We start from the raw sequence: 19,983 nt of genomic DNA, 5'->3' as shown, positions 1-19,983 counted from the left end.
CAAAAAGACAAAGGAACAAGACTGTGTACTTGTACTGAGCATGAACTACAATCCCATGAAGCACTGTTAATGAGGTAATCAAATTAAACAATAGAAATATATAAAACTATTGATTTAAAGTTGTTTATTGTAAGTAAATATATTTTGAATTTATTGCAAATATTCAGATTTTGCAAATAAGCAAGTAGTTTAAAAGTGTATGGAGACTGATTACATTGCGTCATTCACTGCAGAGGTTATTTGGCACACTTTGTGATTCTCTGATTGGTGGGTTGATTCTTTTCAGAATCATGGGTAGTGTAGTTTCACCAAGAAGAACTAGAAAATCTGCTATTATACATGATTTCTAAAAAATAAAGGATTACATAACGAGGACTGATGGCTTCAGCAGAAATATATCCATCGACTGACAACCTCTGAGCTCATGGTAGGTCTGTCTCTAAAGGTTTATAAGTTATCGTTAGTAATCAATTCCCCTATGGAAAAAAATGTATGGGCTTTTTACTTCCAGAACCAGACTGTTGCACTCTATGCCAGTGCTTCCCAACCTTTTTTGCTTTAAGTACCCCCACAACACCATCAGTAAGGATCAAGTACCCCTTCATTGACACAAAACGAAAGATATGTTCAAAAGGCTGAATATTATTTAACGTTATTATTAATTCCTTAATATCCCTGATGTACAAAATGAAAAGAGGAAGTTGCCGGTTATGATGATTATTTATTAACAACAACAAGAACAAAACCAGGCCATATAAGCCATGAAATTATTAGAAAAATGCTAGATTTTACAATTAATTTAATTAAGTAGATTAATTTTACAAATGTTATTTTATCATTAGTTTCTCATCATTTCGCAAGTCAGTGTGTGTGTGTGAATATATTATAAAACCTATATGTTTATTGTGTACATGTGTAATTTGTACTATTTACAAGTACATTATTTACATTGAGAATAAGTGCTAAAACTGTCCCGTCTCTTTAAGACTACTATTCAGCATTTTATTTTGGATGAGCTCATATTAATGAGGGTGAAGTTGCATGGCTACTTTACCAGAATTAAATGTTTTTTTGTTTTGTTTTTTGTTGTTGTTGTTGTTGTTTAGATCAAGAACTGACTGTAAAAAACTAAATGGACACGCATTAAATGGAATGAGTCAAAAAACTTTTGCTCGGTGCTCAATTTCACATATTAAAAAAATTAAGATATATATATATATATATATATATATAAAGAACAAATCAAATCTATATTTTTACCCAGCACTCACCCCTATTATTTTTATTTTAAGTCAGGGGTGCTTACACTTCTATGAAATGAGATCTACTTTTTTTATCATGTTATTACAGCAAGATCTACCTTGCACAAAGTATACATTATAAGCAGCATTGTCATGATACCAAAATTTCAATAGTTGATTTGATGATTCTTGATACCAATGTCAATACCTAAATAAATAAATAAATAATAATAATAATAATAACTTTAAAAGCTAAAAAAAAAGTTATCCAGCCAAGAGCAGTGAGTGGTTTTCTTGTTTTCATGTAATGTTGTTTGATTAATATTAATGACATACTAGACAGCAACAAGTCTATTAGTTTACATTTACACATTCAAGTCCAACATTTATATACAAATCTGCTTTCCTCCCACTGTTTACATTCACTTTATATATAACTTGCTGTGTTTACATTAATCCCTCACCAAGATTGGCATTTTGGGGAATTGTATTTGACCATTTAGGCGTGTACCCACATTACCACAAGCGCTCTCGAAGAACACATGCATACAATAATCTGCCTGCCATTCCTCACTCTATTCTCTTTCCCTTTTGACCTGTTATCAAGATCAATGTAATGAGCACCCCTGTTTTGAGTCATGTTTAATTTTATAGGTTGAACAAAGCAAAATCCAATTCTTTATGCATACCCCCTGGAACGTGCATACGTACCCCCTAGGGTATCCATGTGTATCCATGTGTATCCATGGTTGCAACCTGCAAATCAGTTCATGGTTGCCTTGAAAATCGTGCTGGACAGCTCCATTCATATTGAAAATGCAGCTTTGCATATTTTGCTATAAGTAACTTATTTTGTGTCCCACTGAAGTAAAAAAGTCAAATATTTTGGGTGAACTATCCCTTTAAGAGAAACTAAGTGGTGGTTGTGATAGAACAGTGCTAACATCCTTTTGCCACTAGATGGGGCTGTCATTACACCTCTTATGTTGGACAGCAAGTTACTGGACTACTAACAATGCAGACGTTACACAATTACAAACCAAAAACTACAGCAGTCTCTGTTGCCAACACCCAATTCATCATATACGTTCTGAATCAAGCAGTCATCATACCAATTTATGATGTTATTACACTATTACTCACAGGGTGAGGTAATAGCGTACAGCTGTTACCTTTTCCACAGCTGTTTAGCATTCATTTGCAAAAGATTGAGGGAGAAATTGATAAATCTAAAACACTGAGGCAAAATCATCCTTTTCTGCATCGATAGTGACCTTATTTTTTATTTATTTATATTTTTTTTTGGCATAGTTGCATGGAATTGATTTGTCCTTAAGCCGCTTGAACAAAACGTCACCTTGGAAAGAAATATAATTTTGGCAGTACAAGACCTTTTAATCATGAGTACATGGTGGTGTGTCAAGCAGTGAGGCCATTTTTTGAAAGCACCGTGAGAGGTGAAAATGTTTCAGGGCTCTCAGTGTAGAGCCAGTCAAGTAGAAGCCAGTCAAGTAGAAGCCAGTCAAGTAGAAAAGGCACTCAAGAGCACTAAACAACCATCGTGATTTCATATGTAAAGCGGTTTAATGTGAATGCTTTCAGTGAGGTCAGCACAGAAAAAAGCTTTAATGAGGTCACCTCTAAAGTACAGTAAAGGCATTTTAAAGGGTTTAAAAGCACAAATGTAAAGCTCAAATGTTTGTTAAACTAGAAGAATTATATTAATTATATCTTATACAACAACTATATTAATTCTTCTGTTCAAATGCATAGCTGTATCAACCTATACGCATTGGCACTACTGTTTTAGGTGGATAAACTTCTGATTAAACATTATAGACATAATGTGGGTGGAGTTTGCTCCATCTAAACAGTACTTTGCAGGTAGTTATGCCATGTCCTTTTTTGTGTGAAAATTGCAAGATTAACTGGCTTTATATGGCCATGACAGGAGTTGAAAGATAGAATATAAGTTTGCACAGTTTACACAAACTAGCCGCATGTTAACTCACATGTTTAGGTATGTTTAGGCGATACTTTTGAAAAGTGTACTTTTGATGTATTCTTGTGCAATACCTTGTCACGAGTTTTTGATTTTCAGTACATTACAGTCAGGGGCATAGATTATACCATGATCAGTGGAAACATGTAAATGCATGCAATTTTCAAGCCAAATTTACACCCTTGATTACAGTAAAAGTAAGTTTTTTTATTTTTAAAAACTGAGGGACAAATTGAAAATATTTTGTGGTATTAACAGCAAGCTTAACTTGTTTTCAACCTGGAATACTTCTTTAGTTGCTCGGACCAGTTTATAAACTGTCCTCCGCTATCATCTGAACCCTCCTAAGTTGTTCAAAAATGGTCAATACCTTGGCTGTTTGTGGTCATTTTGACCAGATACAATGAAGGTGTACCCCCCTTTTTTTAATGAAATGTTATAACATTAACTTCCCTAAAGTAGTAACAATAAAATTATACACTTTTTTGGGATTTTAGGTTATTTAGATCTTATTTACATGCACATTTTTCAATTTCACAGTCATTTGCATCTACAAATAAGCAACATCAATACAGTAAAAAGCTACACTTCTATACATTAAAACATAAAGAAAATATGAGAAAATGTCATGTATCGGGGCAGATTGCTGCCATCTGGTGAGAAAAAGGAAAATAACATGACTTGAAAATCATGTGGTGACAATAATAGCCAGTAGTGCAGCTGCAGTGTTCTATGCAGCCACCTGCTGTGTAAGAATTCTAGATTTATGCATTTCTAGATGTTATGCATTTGGATATATGTTTAGATCTGTATGTATATGGGACTGTGTGCGACTGTGTTTGTGCATTCTGGATGTTTTATAGTCTCACCCCTTCATTTCTGTGTGTGTTCCTTCAACAGAGGTGGGCAGAGTAGCCAAAAACTTCACTCAAGTAAATATACAATTACTTTAAAAAATAATTACTCAAGTAGAAGAACAAGTAATAATGTTAAAAATTACTCGAGTAAGAGTAAGAAATTATCTAATAAAAAGAATACTCAAGTAGTGAGTAACTAGTTACTTTCACATATAACGTAATGGATGTTTACTCTCCTATATTCCAGTACATGGTACATATTTAACATGCATTACAGAATGATTAATAATAATAATAATAAGAAGAACAATAATACTATTATTAATATTACTGTTAATAATGGAAATTGTCATCTTTCACCACCATGTTGTTCCAAACCCAAATGTCTTCTTTCTTCCATGCATCAAGTTAAAGGGATGGTTAAAGGTGCAGTATGTAAGATTCAGAAACCCTTGTTATTAATGACACCTCTGGCCGTTAAGTGAACTGCAGCCAGCTACCTGTTGCTCGTGTACACACTCCATAGGGACGCGAGCATCGGCCAAAACAAAGAGAGAATAGAGGGTGGAATAATAGGGTTCAAAACAGTGTTACTATGAATGCAAACTTTAATACAGTGAAAAAGACACTATATTAGCATAAAATAAATATATATAAATAAATACAAATTTCCAACATTCTTTTGAATGTCCATGTACTAAAATAAAATACTTGATGCCATGAATGTACCTTCATTTACTATTACTATTATTTTAAATGGCCATGGAAAATGAAGCAATGTGATAAAAATTTTACCTGGTCGCAAAAAGTAGTCCGTTAATTTTCCTGATGAACTTTCACCTTTAGCTGACCCTTTATGTTTCGCAGAGCTAATGTGTGCTTCTAAATCACTTGCACCTTTATTAGCGACTGACACATAAGTGCCAGCTTTACATGTCATACATTCTGCTTCCATTGGATCTCGACCGGTCAGCCCATCTGACCATGGGCTGTTCTCACTGCTACCATCAGGCAGGCGGTATCGCAGCATCAGGACCCGCACCAGCCGACTCCATGATAGCTTCTTCCCCCAAGCAATCAGACTTTTGGACTCTTGATCTCCCACAATCAAAATACATTAGCACTGCACTTTATTACTCTTACTCTTATATCTCACACCGGACTGCCATAAATTATATTATTAATATTATATTATGTTCTCTCTTAACAACTGACTATCAACCGACAGCCTGAATGTCAATACAGTACAATACTGTACATTCTATATATATATATACTTTTTTATATATTTTTATTTTTTATTTTTATTGAATAATGTGTATCTATATAGTACGTATTGTATACTGTACAGTGTATGTTATTATTTGTATATTGTTGAGTGTAATTATGTGTATAACAGATGTTTAAATTGTGTTGTGTTAATTTGATGTTATTGTAAATTGGTATATGTCTCATCACTGTCACGACTGCTATATTGATCGGAACTGCACCCAAGAATTTCACACACCATTGCACTTGTGTATATGGCTGTGTGACAATAAAGTGATTTGATTTGATTTGATTTGATTTGATTTGATTTGAACGCATTGTTTCCATTCAGCTGTCATTTGCTGCTACTGTCAAGCAACTGTTTGATGTCGAACACAACAGCACTTTGCGCGTTCGCAGGGAGATTGACAGGCAGGAATCTGGCCAATAGTTGCTGCAAGCTTATTATAATCGACCAATTGGTTTGCAAGAAGGCAGGACTTACAAAGAGGGGTTAAAGCAATGAAAATATGCGTGCACACACAATGAAGTACTAGACCAGATGCACATCATAATGCAACTAAAGCCGAATCCCGGACATTTTCGCAAATTTAGAAATCCCGGCCGGACGCTTTTTTAAGGTCCGAAAAAGAGGACATGTCCGGGAAAAAGAGGACGTATGGTCACCCTATAGCTGTTTATAAAATAGACTGTACATTATAAATATGTTGAGACACTTCAATATTGATGTGATTCCATCACAACTGTCATTTTGATATATCGATGCACTACTGTTTTATAATAATAGAATGTATATATTTTTTGTATAACAAAGTTACGTTACACTAATGTATGGGTCTTTTTGCATTATCTTGAACAATGTCTAGCATTCATTTCATGTGTTATTGTAGTTTACCTTGCTGAATAATTACAGTTTAACATTGTTTATGACAGTTTCTGTGCAGGCAACGTCAAGTTAGCTAAAATTACACAGATCAATCCTTATGGCACTATATTTCACATGTTTGCAGTCATGTAATCTTGCCTGTCCAATAAGAAGAATGCCAATTCAGGGTCGGTTTTGATCCCCAAAATTGAACGAAGGTCCCTCCAGGAATCAAATGCCCTGCCGATGTTCACCACGATCACGTTTCCGCTTAGCCAGATGGGATTCAGTAGATAGGTTTTTTTTTTCTTTTTTTTTTGGTTTACTCTGAGTTTGTGTAGGAGTCGGTGTTGTGCTGGGAGCCGGACGTTTGCTGGATTCCATCTCTAAGATAACGTTACCTAGTGTTGCAGTTTGTTGTCGCTGTTGAACAGCGGAAGCACTGAGGCAAGGCTCCCGGGAGCACGCGTAAACATCACATCCTATGGATTTTCCCAGCAAAATCAACCCACTCCCTTCGCAGGAAAATCAGTCTACAGGCTTTAATAGGCAACCTAGGAAGTCCGGGAAGGGCTAATTTTTTAAGTTGCGTTACAAGCCGTTCACACATTAGCAAAAAAAATAAATAATAATTGTTACATATTGCACCTTTAACAAAAAAATTTAACTGCTCTCATTTTCTCACCCTCATGCCATCCCAGATGTGTATGACTTTCTTTCTTCTGCAGAAAACAAATTAAGATTTTTAGAAGAATATCTCAGCTCTGTTGGTCCATACATTGCAAGTGAATGGTGACCAGAACTTTCAAGCTCCAAAAAGCACATAAAGGCAGCATAAAAGTAATTCATAAGACTTTCTTAGATTTTCAGAAGCAATATGATAGGTGTGGGTGAGAAACAGATAAATATCTATACCTTTATAATATATAAAGTCCTTTTTTTTACTATTAATTCTCCTCCCTGCCCAGTAGGTGGCGACATGCACAAAGAATCGAATCACCAAAAACACAAGAAGAATGTGAAAGTGTAGATTTATTAGTAAAAAAGTATTTAAATATTGATCTGTTTCTCACTCACACTTATCATATCCCTTCTGAAGACATAGATTGAACCAGTATCATTTGAATTCCTTTAATGCTGCCTTTTTGTGCTATCTGAGCTTCAAAGTTTTGGTACCCATTCACTTGCATTCTATGAACCAACAGAGCTAAGATATTCTTCTAAAAATATTTGCATTCAGCAGAAGAAAAAACAACAACATCTGGGATGGCATGAGGGTGAGTGAATGATGCGAGAATTTTCAATTTTGGGGAAATTATTCCTTTAAGGAGATGTTAGACTGAATGCTAACCTTAATCATCATTTACTTTCACTGCATGTTTTTTTTTTTCCCCCTCCATATTTTGAAAGGGAATGGTGACTGAGATGGTCAGTCCCCAACATTCAGTCTAACATCTTTTGGGTTCCACAGAATACAGAAAGTTTCACGGGGTTGGAAGAACAAGAGGGCGGGGAAATGATGATATTGATTAAGGGCTGAACTATCACTTTAAGAACGCTTCTCAGATTTGGACGTATCTGTCAATTAGAAAAGAATTATGGAAACATTTCTCTAGTAATTACTATGGTGAAAAACATGAACAATGTCACACTGTCCCAAATTATATATAATGTTTAATTATACACTGAAGCAAGATCATGCTTTACTCATACCTTCTGTCGTTTTTCACAGCTTTTTACATCCTGCATGAATTTAGTTCAATGTAGCTTCTGCATTGTCAGTGTCAAAGGAATTTTGATAATTAGTTCTGTACACTAAATTGCACTTTATATCTGTGTTTGGAAGCTTGTTTTCTATAAGACAAAGCCGTCTGCATCTGTCAAACACTGTGGACGCACCAACCTTGTACGTGCAGAAATGCTCACAATCGTGATAGGCAGGGCAAAAGATTTGCACTTAACGCGGATGTTTACAAGGATTTATACAGTAGGCACTGATATGTTGCAGCGCTGATATAAAAATGTAAACATAGAAACTGAGGTCATAAGAGCCCATAGTTACAGATTCACACTGAAAATGAATGAGTATCACCATGACACTGACAAGCCCACATTTTCACAGTCTCTAAAACTTACCTCACTGTATTTTCTTAAGTTGGAGCTTAAATTTTAATCTTGTAATATATCCTTGTCTTTGTGTAAAATGAAGGCATTGTGTTGAGTAAAGAAATGTTTGTTTTGCGTGCTTGCTGTTGTAGTGTTGAACGCGACTCGAGTGACAGCGTTCAGCTGTGAAGTTCTGCTGTCGCAAGAGTCCCATTCAGAAATCTCAATAAATTACGCATTTATAAACATTTACTAAATTAAAACCAGTAATGTAACAACAGGAATGCTACCCATTGTAATGAATTAAAAATAAAAAAATGTAATCAGAAATTTACTTGAGTAAGAGTGAAAATTACCCACCATAAAACATACTCAAAAGTAAAAATGTTTCCAAAAAGTTACTCAAGTAAATGTAACGAAGTAAATGTAGCATGTTACTACCCACCTCTGTCATTCAGCATTGTGGCTGATATATAGATTGTATTCAACATATATATATATATATATATATATATATATATATATATATATATATATATATATATATATATATACACAATGGTTCTGTGTGAGGGTCTTTCCCATTCATTTACTATGGTCTGTCAATTTTGACTGCTAACAACCAAGGTGTCAAATTTTTTTTATGACCACTTAGACTCATCGAATGAATACCACTTTTTTCTTTCTTTTTTTCAGATTGCATATCTAAATAAAGTCACCAAGTTTTGAACCACTCAGATTGAGGAAACCATTTTTATTAAAAAAAATAAAATTAAATCTGTAAAAAATGACCAAACAGCCTAGTAGGGGTCATGACATGAGGAATCAAATTGTACTTGATTTTTGACATATAAGAGGTCATTGTACTATAAAACATACAATAAGCTGCAGAACTCAAAACTTCCTCCTCACTGCAAAAAGAGCATTTGTTAAAATCAAGCTGCTAAAACAACTCATTTCCTACTTCCTCCACATTGTGATGTCACACTGTGGTAGACATTTGCATCTGACCGCCTCCACACCAATACATCAATGCCTACTTTCCCCTTATCACCTCCTTAGCCCCGCGCAGTAGCGGTGAGCAGTGAGATGGCAAGTTGTCAAGAGCGGAGAGCCAATCATATAACAGTGGGCATTTACTGTCAAGTCTTAAAGGAGAAGAACCAAAACAGAGCATTTCAGACAGAAGGTCAGAATGAGGGTGGTAATGACTAATATCATTAATGAACCTAAAGGAACACATTAAAATGATAAAAAAAAAAAGGCATGTCATGACCCCTTTAAAATATTTAATCCGTGTGCATATGATATTGTGTTTGATTAATTTATTACATACTGTATATTCATTATGATGAAATTTTTTCCCTTATGGTACCAATACCCCTTGCCACGAGACATTGGTTTCAAAGCTCAAAAAGTTCCCTGTAGGGCTTCACAAGAATTGGATCAAGAATATTCTACTGTTTACTTTGACACTGCCATTTCTGCCCCAGAATGTCTGTTTGAATAAAATCAAAAAACCTGTGGCATCCTGTTCTTGTGTTGGGCACTAAATACACAGGAAAAAGGCTTTTTACCCAGAGGAAAATATATTGCTCAGAACTTAGTTGCTCTTTCATAGCTTAAATGGCTTAATGGAGTATTCAGTTGTTTTATGTATCAACTTTGTCTTGAAAGTTTTTTTTTTTGTTTTTTTTAAGAAAATTCTTCAGGAGAAATAAGTAGAAACAAATTAGACAATTGTTGACATACAGTAAGAGTATAAAGCAATAAAAGTTACGTGGAAAGAATAGAATGTTTGAGTTCATGTTTAATTGCAGACTTTAGTATCTTGGCACGTCTGAGCAGCACCGTGTGTGATCTCTTTTAAAAACTCAAGAGGAGACACTTGAGATTATTTCTCCTGAGTCTTTGTCTCAGGAGAAAATTCTGACAAGTAGGAGACTTTAGTCTCATTGGTGTCTAGGAGAAACAACTGAGATATTTAAAAGATCTTATTTGTGATTTTCTGTCCTGTGGGGCATTCCTTTCTTAAAAAATCTCAAGCCTATTTCTACAATAACAAGAACCCTGCTTAGAGACAGTGTGGCTAAGCAGCTTAGCAAGCTGGAAAGACCACTGGGGCCTTTTTTTCAAAGCATCAAGTACAACAATCACATGGATTAACCTTTATTTTGGATTAACTGTTATCACACAAATATCCATGTTGCACTTCTGTGGCAACAGAAATGTCTATCTTTGTTGTCTATCTTTGAGCTAAGACTTTCATAGTGTATTTATTATGGTACTGTAGCTGGCCATAGTTAGTTTGCTACACTGCCTTAAAGCCCTGCTGAGATTCAGAGCAACAGATGTTCTTCTTCATGCTGTCTGATAGCATATCCAATGTCCTTGAGCAGCACTTATCGTCTAAACCATATACCTTCACACACTGCCATCTTTCACCCCATCTCACAGGACAGCCCTCATGCACCCCTCCAATCTCATTCTCTACATATGACTTTCACTCGTCCACCCGCTCTTTCTATCCCACTGTAACATTTTCCTCCCTCCCTTCTTTGTTCTATCTTCAGTGGGTTTTGTCTTCATATGGAAAATTGACGTGATTTATATGGCATAGGAAAGTGTAACATCCTTGCTAATGGCTTCTTATCTCCCTCCATTAGGTTTCCGTATCTGTTGATGGATTTATGACCAATGAAATGGATCCTGTATAACCCAGCACTTGTATGAGTTACATTCTTAAACTATGGTCACACTTGGCTTTGTGCAACATTCACTTTCATTCCTACACATGCGAAGACAGGAGAGTGGAGATATGCAAAGGCTCTGCTTTTGCTGTGTACCAAAGTTCAAGTATGGTGAACTCTCACCTGCAAATTTGTACAGCAAAGAGACATTTGACCACTAGAGGATCTAAATGTCAGTGACTGACCTCTCTTGGCTCAATTAAAAATTGTGCCGGTACACCCCTTATATAATTATTTATGTATTAGTTAATTTGCCAAATTAAAACTGAATGCACTTAGGAAAAGGCTGTATTTAGAGGCAAATTTCATCAGATAAACACTGAGATTAATGGCATTACTATAACTGCAAAAAACATGAGAACAATTTGTTTACTATATTGACAGTCATAATAGGTGCCCTCTTTGCTTAGTCTGTTTATGACATGGAATCTTTTAAAGATAAAAATAAAACAAATTTTGGCAGATAGATAAGTAAAAATATACACTCACTGAGCACTTCATTAGGAAGACCTGTCCACCTATTTATTCATATGACTATCTAATCAGCCAATCATGTGGCAGCAGTGCAGTGCATAAAATCATGCAAATATGGATCAGGAGCTTCAGTTAATGTTCACATCAACCATCAGAATGGGTAAAAAATGTGAACTCAGTGAATATTGACCATGGCATGAATGTTAGTGCCAGATGGGCTGGTTTGAGTATTTCTGTAACTGCTGATCTCCTGGGATTTTCACGCACAACAGTCTCTTGAGTTTACTCAGAATGGTGCCAAAAACAAAAAACATTCAGTGAGCGGCAGTTCTGCGGATGGAAATGCCTTGTTGATGAGAGAGGTCAACGGAGTATGGCCAGACTGATTAGAACTGACAAAGTCTACAGTAACTCAGATAACCACTCTGTAAAATTGTAGTGAGCAGAATAGCATCTCAGAATGCACAACATGTCGAACCTTGAGGTGAATGGGCTACAACAGCAGAAGTCGACGTTGGGCACTTTATTAGGACCATAGTGTTGCTAATAAAGTGCTCAGTGAGTGTATATCCATAATTTCCGGTACTATGCCTATGTAGAAAATAAATAGGGAGAAAACTTCTGGAACCATGGCCACAGAAAAAGTGGATGGGCACTGTTGCGCTCTGCTATGCTTGGGTAGCCCTGCCCACCATAAAATCTCATTGCAGATTTTGTCGCTTCACACAGCAGTGTGGACAATAAAATGACTTGTCACATAACACCTGGTAAGGACATTTTGATTACAGTCCTGTGTTAAAAAGCACTTACTTGGTTTTTTATGAAGGGCAGCTGGCGAGGAAGTGTGTGGAAGCCTGCCGCTCTGCCTGGTGAGTCTGTGTGTGAGAGCAGAGTCCTGTGAGGAGGGACAGCAGGCATGGACTGCAAGCCTTTGGTCATGCCATCCCCCAGTGTGATGGGCATGGGGTGAGTGATGTGGACTGGCTGGCACCTAGCAGGGCATTCAGGTAACCAACACAAACTGTGGAAGTTGTGCGGTGGGAGGAGAGGCTCTGAACTAGGATGAGTTGACTGTGGAGAGACAGACAGCTCTGGTCAAATTGACAATTTTTGACAGGAGAATTCAGTACAAGTTCTGCTGCTCTAATGAACCACTTTAAAGGAATATTCCTTGCTAAATACAACTTAGAAAGTAAGAAAAATTTCTGTACAGTAATGCACTTACAATGAAAGTCTATGGGGTAAGTATAGTGCACTATGACTGTTAAAATATGCAACTGTTTCCAAAGTGTAACTCTTAAACATTAGCATGAGAAGAATGACTAAACTATTCATAATCAGTTGACATGGAGCAAACTCCACCCACAGGAATTATGTTTGTAATGCACAACCAGATGTTCACCCAACTATAAACATAATCCCCCCTCAAAAAGGCTTCCCAAATTAACATCTCAAATAATAAACATTTTAACTGAATAATTTTTAACAGTGCTCAACGGTTCAGGTTCGGGAAAAAGAAAAAAAAATTGTGGGCGCAGTACAAATCCGTTAAAATGCACAATGGACAAAGCGGTGCCCAAAGAAATAACTTTTTGTGATCTGAAATCATGGACAGTGTGCTGGGACATTGAGTTGTCAATGCTAACTTATCTTGCTAGCTAGCTAATGTTTACAAACAATATAAACTCGATTTTCTATATAACATGATACATTAGCTTGAGGTTCTCTGTGAAACGGGCGGTGTGTGTGACGTTGGCAGCAGGGCGGTGTATTAAGGGTGGGTTTTAGTGCAACAATGCAGGCTTTTGGCTCGATAGTGGGAATGCAGATCAAGTTTGGTCTTGTGGCTTGAGTTCCTAGGCTATTGGCCCCAGTTGGCCAGTTGATACACTGGCTCGCACTGGCCCGATAGTGGAAAAGCTGCTAATTTGTGCCTCTTGCTGCATTCAGTGCTACACAATCCAATACAGATTCAGATGCTCTTTCACAAAGGCATTCATACATTACAGCTGTCTGGTATGGCATACACACACAAATGAAGACACACTCAAACATGTACAGCTTACAAGAACATGTGTGCAACTCCAATCACATAAGCCTGATGTCCCCTCTAAGCATATAAAGGCTTCCCTCCCCAACAGAGCAATCTCAATCCTTCTATTGTTACGCCACTCAATGTATCACACTGAATTAAAACAGAGACGCTTGAATGAATGTCTGAGGATTTAGATCTAAATATCAGAAATTTTCTTTGAGGGACAATACTGGAAAATAAATCAATTATGCACCTTAGTATCACTCTGTCTAAACAGAAAGGCTGGAGGATGTCTCGGCTTGGACAGGCATAGTAATTCTGTGAGTGAGCTCATCTCATCTAGTCCTTGCAAACTAGCAATTGAAAACCAGATCTTATAAATGATCTTGGAAATGCTCGTTAATAAGGGTGTAAATATCCGTTTCCTCTCTAAATCCTGTGACACAACATAGAATCTGATATTTGGCCACATTTGGACTTTATTCAATTTTTGATAGAGTTCTTAACATTTTCAAAGATAAAGACATTAACCATGTGCATTTGTGTGCATGTGTAATGATGAGAGTAGAGGTATATGAGAGACCAAGGGGTTGTTCAGACCGAACACATTCTTGCACTAAAAATAAAATAAAATACAGGCATCTAAAATACAGGTGTCTAAAATGCGCGTTGCTCCTGTTGGAGATGCTGAAAAACAGCTGGACATGGCGCAGTGATCAAAAATTTCAATCTATGTTTACACAGAAAAACAATGAACAACAATAACAAAAACAGACAGACACAAAAACACATCTGGTGTGAATGGCCCTTAAAGTCAAATTACAGGTTCAATATAAATTAAGCTCAGTCGACACAAAAAATTATTTAGACTTGCCCCTCCTTTTTTTTAAAAAAAGAAGAAGCAAAAATTGAGGTTACAGTGAAGCACTTACAATGGAACAAGTTTACAGGACACATTTTTGGAGGGTTTAAATGCAGAAATGTGATGCTAATTATTTTATAAAAGTTATTTTTACCTGACAAAGGCTTCTGAAAAACACAGCAATGACCAAACACATCCATCTCTGTTTACATAGAAAAACAATGGGAAAAGAGTGCAGACTTACCTTATCACATCTGGAGTGTAGAGGTAAGGTGGGGGGCTTGCGCTGAGGTGAGACCCTGAAAACAGACTGTGTCTGCGGGGAGTTGGGTACTCTCTTTCGCCCAACTGATCTGTAAAATTATGAAAGAGGTTTCTAGTAGTTTTGCTTTACCTTAGTCGTGTTTGGGTGAAGCAATGATACTGTTAAAAAAAAATTCAAAATTGCAGGGACGTTTACATTGGGATCACTTTTTTGAGGAAATGTTTCCTGAAATTTTGTTCACATTTGTCCAAAAAACAGTAGCTCTTTCCACATCTTATGTAAGACATTGAAGTCTGTAGTTTCTTTTACTAAACTGCTGTAAGTATCATACTAGTTTATAGAGAAAAAGTTGAGGATATCTGGTGCATGGAAACCAGAAGTCAAACATTTTCAAACACATTTTTTGAGGTAAACCGTAGCAGTGACAATACCTGAGCTTTTGAATCGCACTCTTCTTATTGATGCAAAGCATCTGAACTAGCGCCTTCCTCCTCAGGCACAAAATCAGCCCCGCCGACAGCAAGCAAAGGAGGGTGACCAGCGTGCCCACGGCCACAGCGCTGCTATCAGCTGTTGTCACATAGGACAGTATGCACATTAATACACACACTTGCACGTCTGTTGTACAGCACAGCACAGAATGGCAGAAAGGGAGAACACAAGGAAGTCAGAGTGAGGTTAAAGAGAAAAGGCTTAGAATGCATTTATTTACATCCCTCTGTGTCTCTACCTGCATTGTAGATAGTGTGGGTTAGATATTTTAAGATATTTTAAGAGGGATGGCATGATTAAGTTTTTTCAAAGTTACTGAGTGCCTGCAGAATGACAACTGAGCACAGTGCTTCAGGTTTCCAACATTAAATCAATGATGTTTTCTGTCAGTGCTGTCATGCTTTTCCACAGAAAAATCGTTTAATGGGTTTTGCAAGAACATTGTACTTGCAGGCTGTACTGCTCTACCTGCGGTACAGTTGATACAAAGGAGATGAAAGCAATAAGACCTAGCGCACATCCTGAAGCAGTACATTCTGAAAATCTAAATGCACAAGGCCGGGAAAATACAAGTACATAAACACCAGCGTTTCTAGCTACACAAGTTCGATTTCATCCGTCGTTACACTTCAAAACGTGTCAGAACGCAATTCAGAAAGCAACACCCCATAGGAGAATTTGATTGCTCAGAGCTTTCTCTTTCTAAGCTCATAAGAACTAATGTTCTCATGAGCTTTGAAAAGAGTTTTCAGTTATGTTTCAGTGCATTGTCTCAGATGTTTCTCCTAAAAATCCTCTGGAGAAATACAAATATTGTGGATAGCATAGCTTATTTAGTCATTTAGTCTTGGGAGAATTTGATGAGAAATGAGCTCTCTTGAAATCTATGACTTTTGATTGCTGATTTTGTTATCTTCGCAAAAAGAGCAAAGTTGGAATCTCTTTTAAAACATTAGAAGCAGCATGTTAGACTAATGGGGTCTTTTTATCAGGAGACACATCTGAGAAAGCAGGAAACTTCTGCAAAATTCTCAATTTGTTCTTCATTTAATCTCATTGGTGTCTAGGAGAAACAACCGAGGTTTTACAGAAATCTCATGAGCTTTTTTGCTTCCTATGAGACCTATTACATACTGCATTGTTAGATTTGCCACAAGGGGTGCTTTAGCGAACATTAGTCTTCTTCTACTGTAATTTTTTTTTTCTTTCAGGCCAACTACTGTCATAGAGACATAACAAAAAATTATCTTGTAGCTCAAGTTAGTTAAAGTCGTTTATACCATGGTCTGTTCTAATACTCTATTCTGATTGGCTGGATTGTGTGCAGTTCAAACTGTTGAATGCACAGGTAGTTCCGGTCAGTTTTAATCACCGTTTGATTTTAATGCGCTGTTTGTAACCATAGCAACATAACATTAAAGAGCAAGCAGAGTGAGCCATTGTAATTGAAAACATTTGCTAAACACTTTCATCAGCATAGCTAATATAATGGAATTCAGCTTGTTTTGCACAGAGGGTGACAGAAGGAAATCAAGACCTATTAAATGCATATTTCGCTGTCTGGAAAAGTGATGCAAGATTATTTAAAGTGTAATGTGTTGTGTATGTTATATTGCTGTGCTGAAGTGCTGCCTATAGTCACTAGAGCCCCCCCACCACCCACCCAACCGCTCTCACACATCTCTGACTCAAAAGCTGAAGGAGAAGTGCTCTTTGTTAACAAAATGCAGGCAGCATTTTGCAGTGATGTGCTACCATGCAAGGACAAATTGCAATTTAATTCTTAATTCAGTCAATCGTGCAGCCTTGATGGATACCATACTGATGTCTCAGAGGTCAAAATCTGCAGGTTCCAGAGTGTTTTGATGGTTTTCCCCTTATCATACAGTAAGTGCTATTTTACTGTCAATGCCACGTTTGTAACGTTGGTTTTTCCACATTAATGTGAAAATGACAATGAATAAAAATTTAATAATACATTTTCTCTGGAGTGCCAACACCTCGACATTCTATGGATAGTATTATTTCTGGATTCACAGTTTTGACCAAGTGTGTGGTCGCACTACTTTTTCTCTGTGTCTGATTTAGAACAGGCGGAGCTGTAGATCTAACTACCCTTAGATAAAATTAACCGTTTTTTATTCTTCCAGTCAAAATTTGCACTGCAAAAAATCTATGACTATGTGACTGTGGCAGGGCGGAGGGCGGGGCCGGGCTGGGCCGTGATTCTGCACACCTGGCCCCTAATGAGGCTGATCAAGCCAGAGAGGGATAAAGGCGACGGAGAGAGTTATGGACAGCTGCCCGGCATGTGTTTGTCTTTTTGTTTAATTTAATCATTAAACCATTATTTTATTGTTAAGCCGGTTCTCGCCTCCTCCTTTCCACTGAACTTCGTTACACTGGTGCCGCAACCCGGGAAGGAGGAGGGATGCGCCATAGTAGAGTCCTCGCCACTACCATCCACGGCCATCCTGAGAGCGGAGGAACGGCTGCCAACCGCGAGGGGGGGAGGGGCTCCTACCGGTCAGGGCTGCTGCCAGGGGCGGAAGAGACCCCTACCAGCTGCTAAAACGTGGCGTTCCGTCCGCCAGCAGCCAGAGGACTGCCTCCGATCCGCCCGGGGAGGTGCGGCTGTCGTCCACTAGGGGGTGAAGGAGTGGCCGAGGACCAGGCTACGGCGTATTGGAGAACCGGCATGTAAATTATTAATTTTTTTCTCTCTCTCTCTTCCTCTCTCTCCCGCTGCTGCTCCGTGTTGGCCTTTCACTCTCTTTTTAAATATTAGTATTGTGTTTTAGTTTGGTATCATCACCATTACAGTGTACAAGTATCGTGTTTTTTTTGTTATTGTTGTTGTTTCCCTCCCCTTGTCCCCTCCCAGATCCAGGAAGGCGGGGATGACCTGCCGGCAGCTCGGGGCCGGAAGAGAGAACGAGGGAGGAATGTGGCAGGGCGGAGGGCGGGGCCGGGCCGTGATTCTGCACACACAACATGTGTTTGTGTTTGTCTTTTTGTTTAAGTTAATCATTAAACTATTATTTTATTGTTAAGCCGGTTCTCACCTCCTCCTTTCCATTGAACTTTGTTACAGTGACTAATCAATTCTGGCAAGTAACCATGATCTTACTATCTTACCATGGCTTACATAAACTGTCAACATGTTTATATCTAGATATTTTAATAATAACACATTTGGTTAATCACACAGATATTTGAAGGTAACGCTATTGCCCCCTTGAGTCCTAAGGTTTGTTACTGCCACAGTAACGCTGTAATGTGCAGTAGGTATGTTTCTGGCCTTAGACTGATAAGGAAGATGAAACCACTGCAGAAATAATGGATGAAAGTATGATACAGTAATTATGGCATGCTGTGTTTGTTAAGTGTAAGCAGGTAAGTCAGAAGTGCAGCTGTCTGTCACTGTACCGGCCAGTCTCATTGGTCCACTATCCACACTGCCACCAAACCCTGCCCTGTCACAGAATGGAGGTGCCCAGTGAGCTTCACAGTGGCAGTTCTTCTTGTTGTTGCATTCCTGCAAACATCAAGCAATTGGGCATCAAGTTTAACCAACTGATCAAATTCTTTAAATGACATAATAAACACAACATCCTGCAGTTCAATACTTAAGAACTCTAGGATATTGGTATGAAATTTCTTCATATGCATTCAGTTAATGGAGTTTGTGCTCTATTCATTTATGCATTCAAGTGCAACAGTTTTCCATTTCCAAAACTTCAATTAAGTTCAGTTAAATTTTTCCATCAGGGCACGTCAAGGGTCGCTGCATAACTTGATTTATGTCACCTGATGTTAAAATCATAGGCAGAATATTAAATGTCTGCTGTCCTAAATGAAAAATGCATCTATGTCTTTCCCATCATAAAATATGACTGAACTTTTCAGTCACTCAGTCACTGCAACTATCTTGGATGCTGTGAGGTTTTGAAGTCGGTCTAATGGTTTCAACATGCTGAACAGAGAGCATCAAACCATCAAAAACAGACACACTCTCTATCTCACAGCACACTAGTATTTGTCTGGGTTTCTAGTATTTGTCTGGGTCATAGGGTGTTTGGTAATGGTCTGGGTCTTTGGAAGTTTGGTATTAGTCTGGGTCTTTGGAGGTTTGGTATTGGTCTGGGTCTTAGGGGTTCAGAGGTTAGTCTGGTCTTAGAGTGTCTGGTATTGGTCTGGGTTTAGGGGGTCTGGTATTGGTCTGGTTTCATAGGGGGTCTGGGACTGATCAGGGGTTCAGGGGGTCTCTGTTTATTTAGGGGTTCAGAGGTTAGTCTGGTCTTGGAGTGTCTGGTATTGGTCTGGGTTTAGGGGGTCTGGTATTGGTCTAGGCCTAAGGGGGTCTAGTATTGGTATGGGTCTGCTGTTAGTCTGAGTCTGGGTATTAGTGGGTCTGGTATTGGTCTGTGTTTTTGGAGGTTTGGTATAAGTCTCGGTCTTAGGGGGTCTGGTATTGGTCTGGGTCTTAGAAGGTTTGTGATTAGTCTGGGTCTTAGGGGGTCTGGTTTTGGTCTGGTCTAAGAGGTTTAGAACTTGGCCTGGGTCTTGGAGGGTCTGGTATTGGTGTGGTTCTTAGACGGCCTGGTATTGATCTGGTTTTTAGGGAGTCTGATAATGGTGTAGTTCTTAGAGTGTCTGGTATATGCTGGGTCTGGGTCTTAGGGGGTCTTGTATTGGCCTGGGTTTGGGTTTTAGGGATCTGGTATTGGTCTTTATCTTGGTCTCAGCGGGTCTAGTATTGATC

General features: G+C 37.9%; 1 protein-coding gene across 1 annotated transcript in view; it reads right to left on the bottom strand.

The window, feature by feature from the left end:
• Positions 1-19,983, bottom strand: part of adam12b (ADAM metallopeptidase domain 12b) — a 184,268-nt gene that overhangs the window by 3,019 nt on the left and 161,266 nt on the right. Inside the window, exons 18-21 of the mRNA XM_051646093.1 lie at positions 18,648-18,756; positions 15,158-15,296; positions 14,706-14,814; positions 12,375-12,635 (exon numbers count right to left, since the gene is read on the bottom strand). Coding sequence (XP_051502053.1) covers positions 12,375-12,635; positions 14,706-14,814; positions 15,158-15,296; positions 18,648-18,756 — 618 coding nt within the window. The remainder of the gene's footprint in view (positions 1-12,374; positions 12,636-14,705; positions 14,815-15,157; positions 15,297-18,647; positions 18,757-19,983) is intronic.

This window comes from Myxocyprinus asiaticus, chromosome 20, assembly GCF_019703515.2.
Source record: "Myxocyprinus asiaticus isolate MX2 ecotype Aquarium Trade chromosome 20, UBuf_Myxa_2, whole genome shotgun sequence".
Lineage (NCBI taxonomy): Eukaryota > Metazoa > Chordata > Actinopteri > Cypriniformes > Catostomidae > Myxocyprinus > Myxocyprinus asiaticus.
Note: the sequence above shows the minus strand (reverse complement) of the source record. Positions and strands in the feature narration are given on the sequence as shown.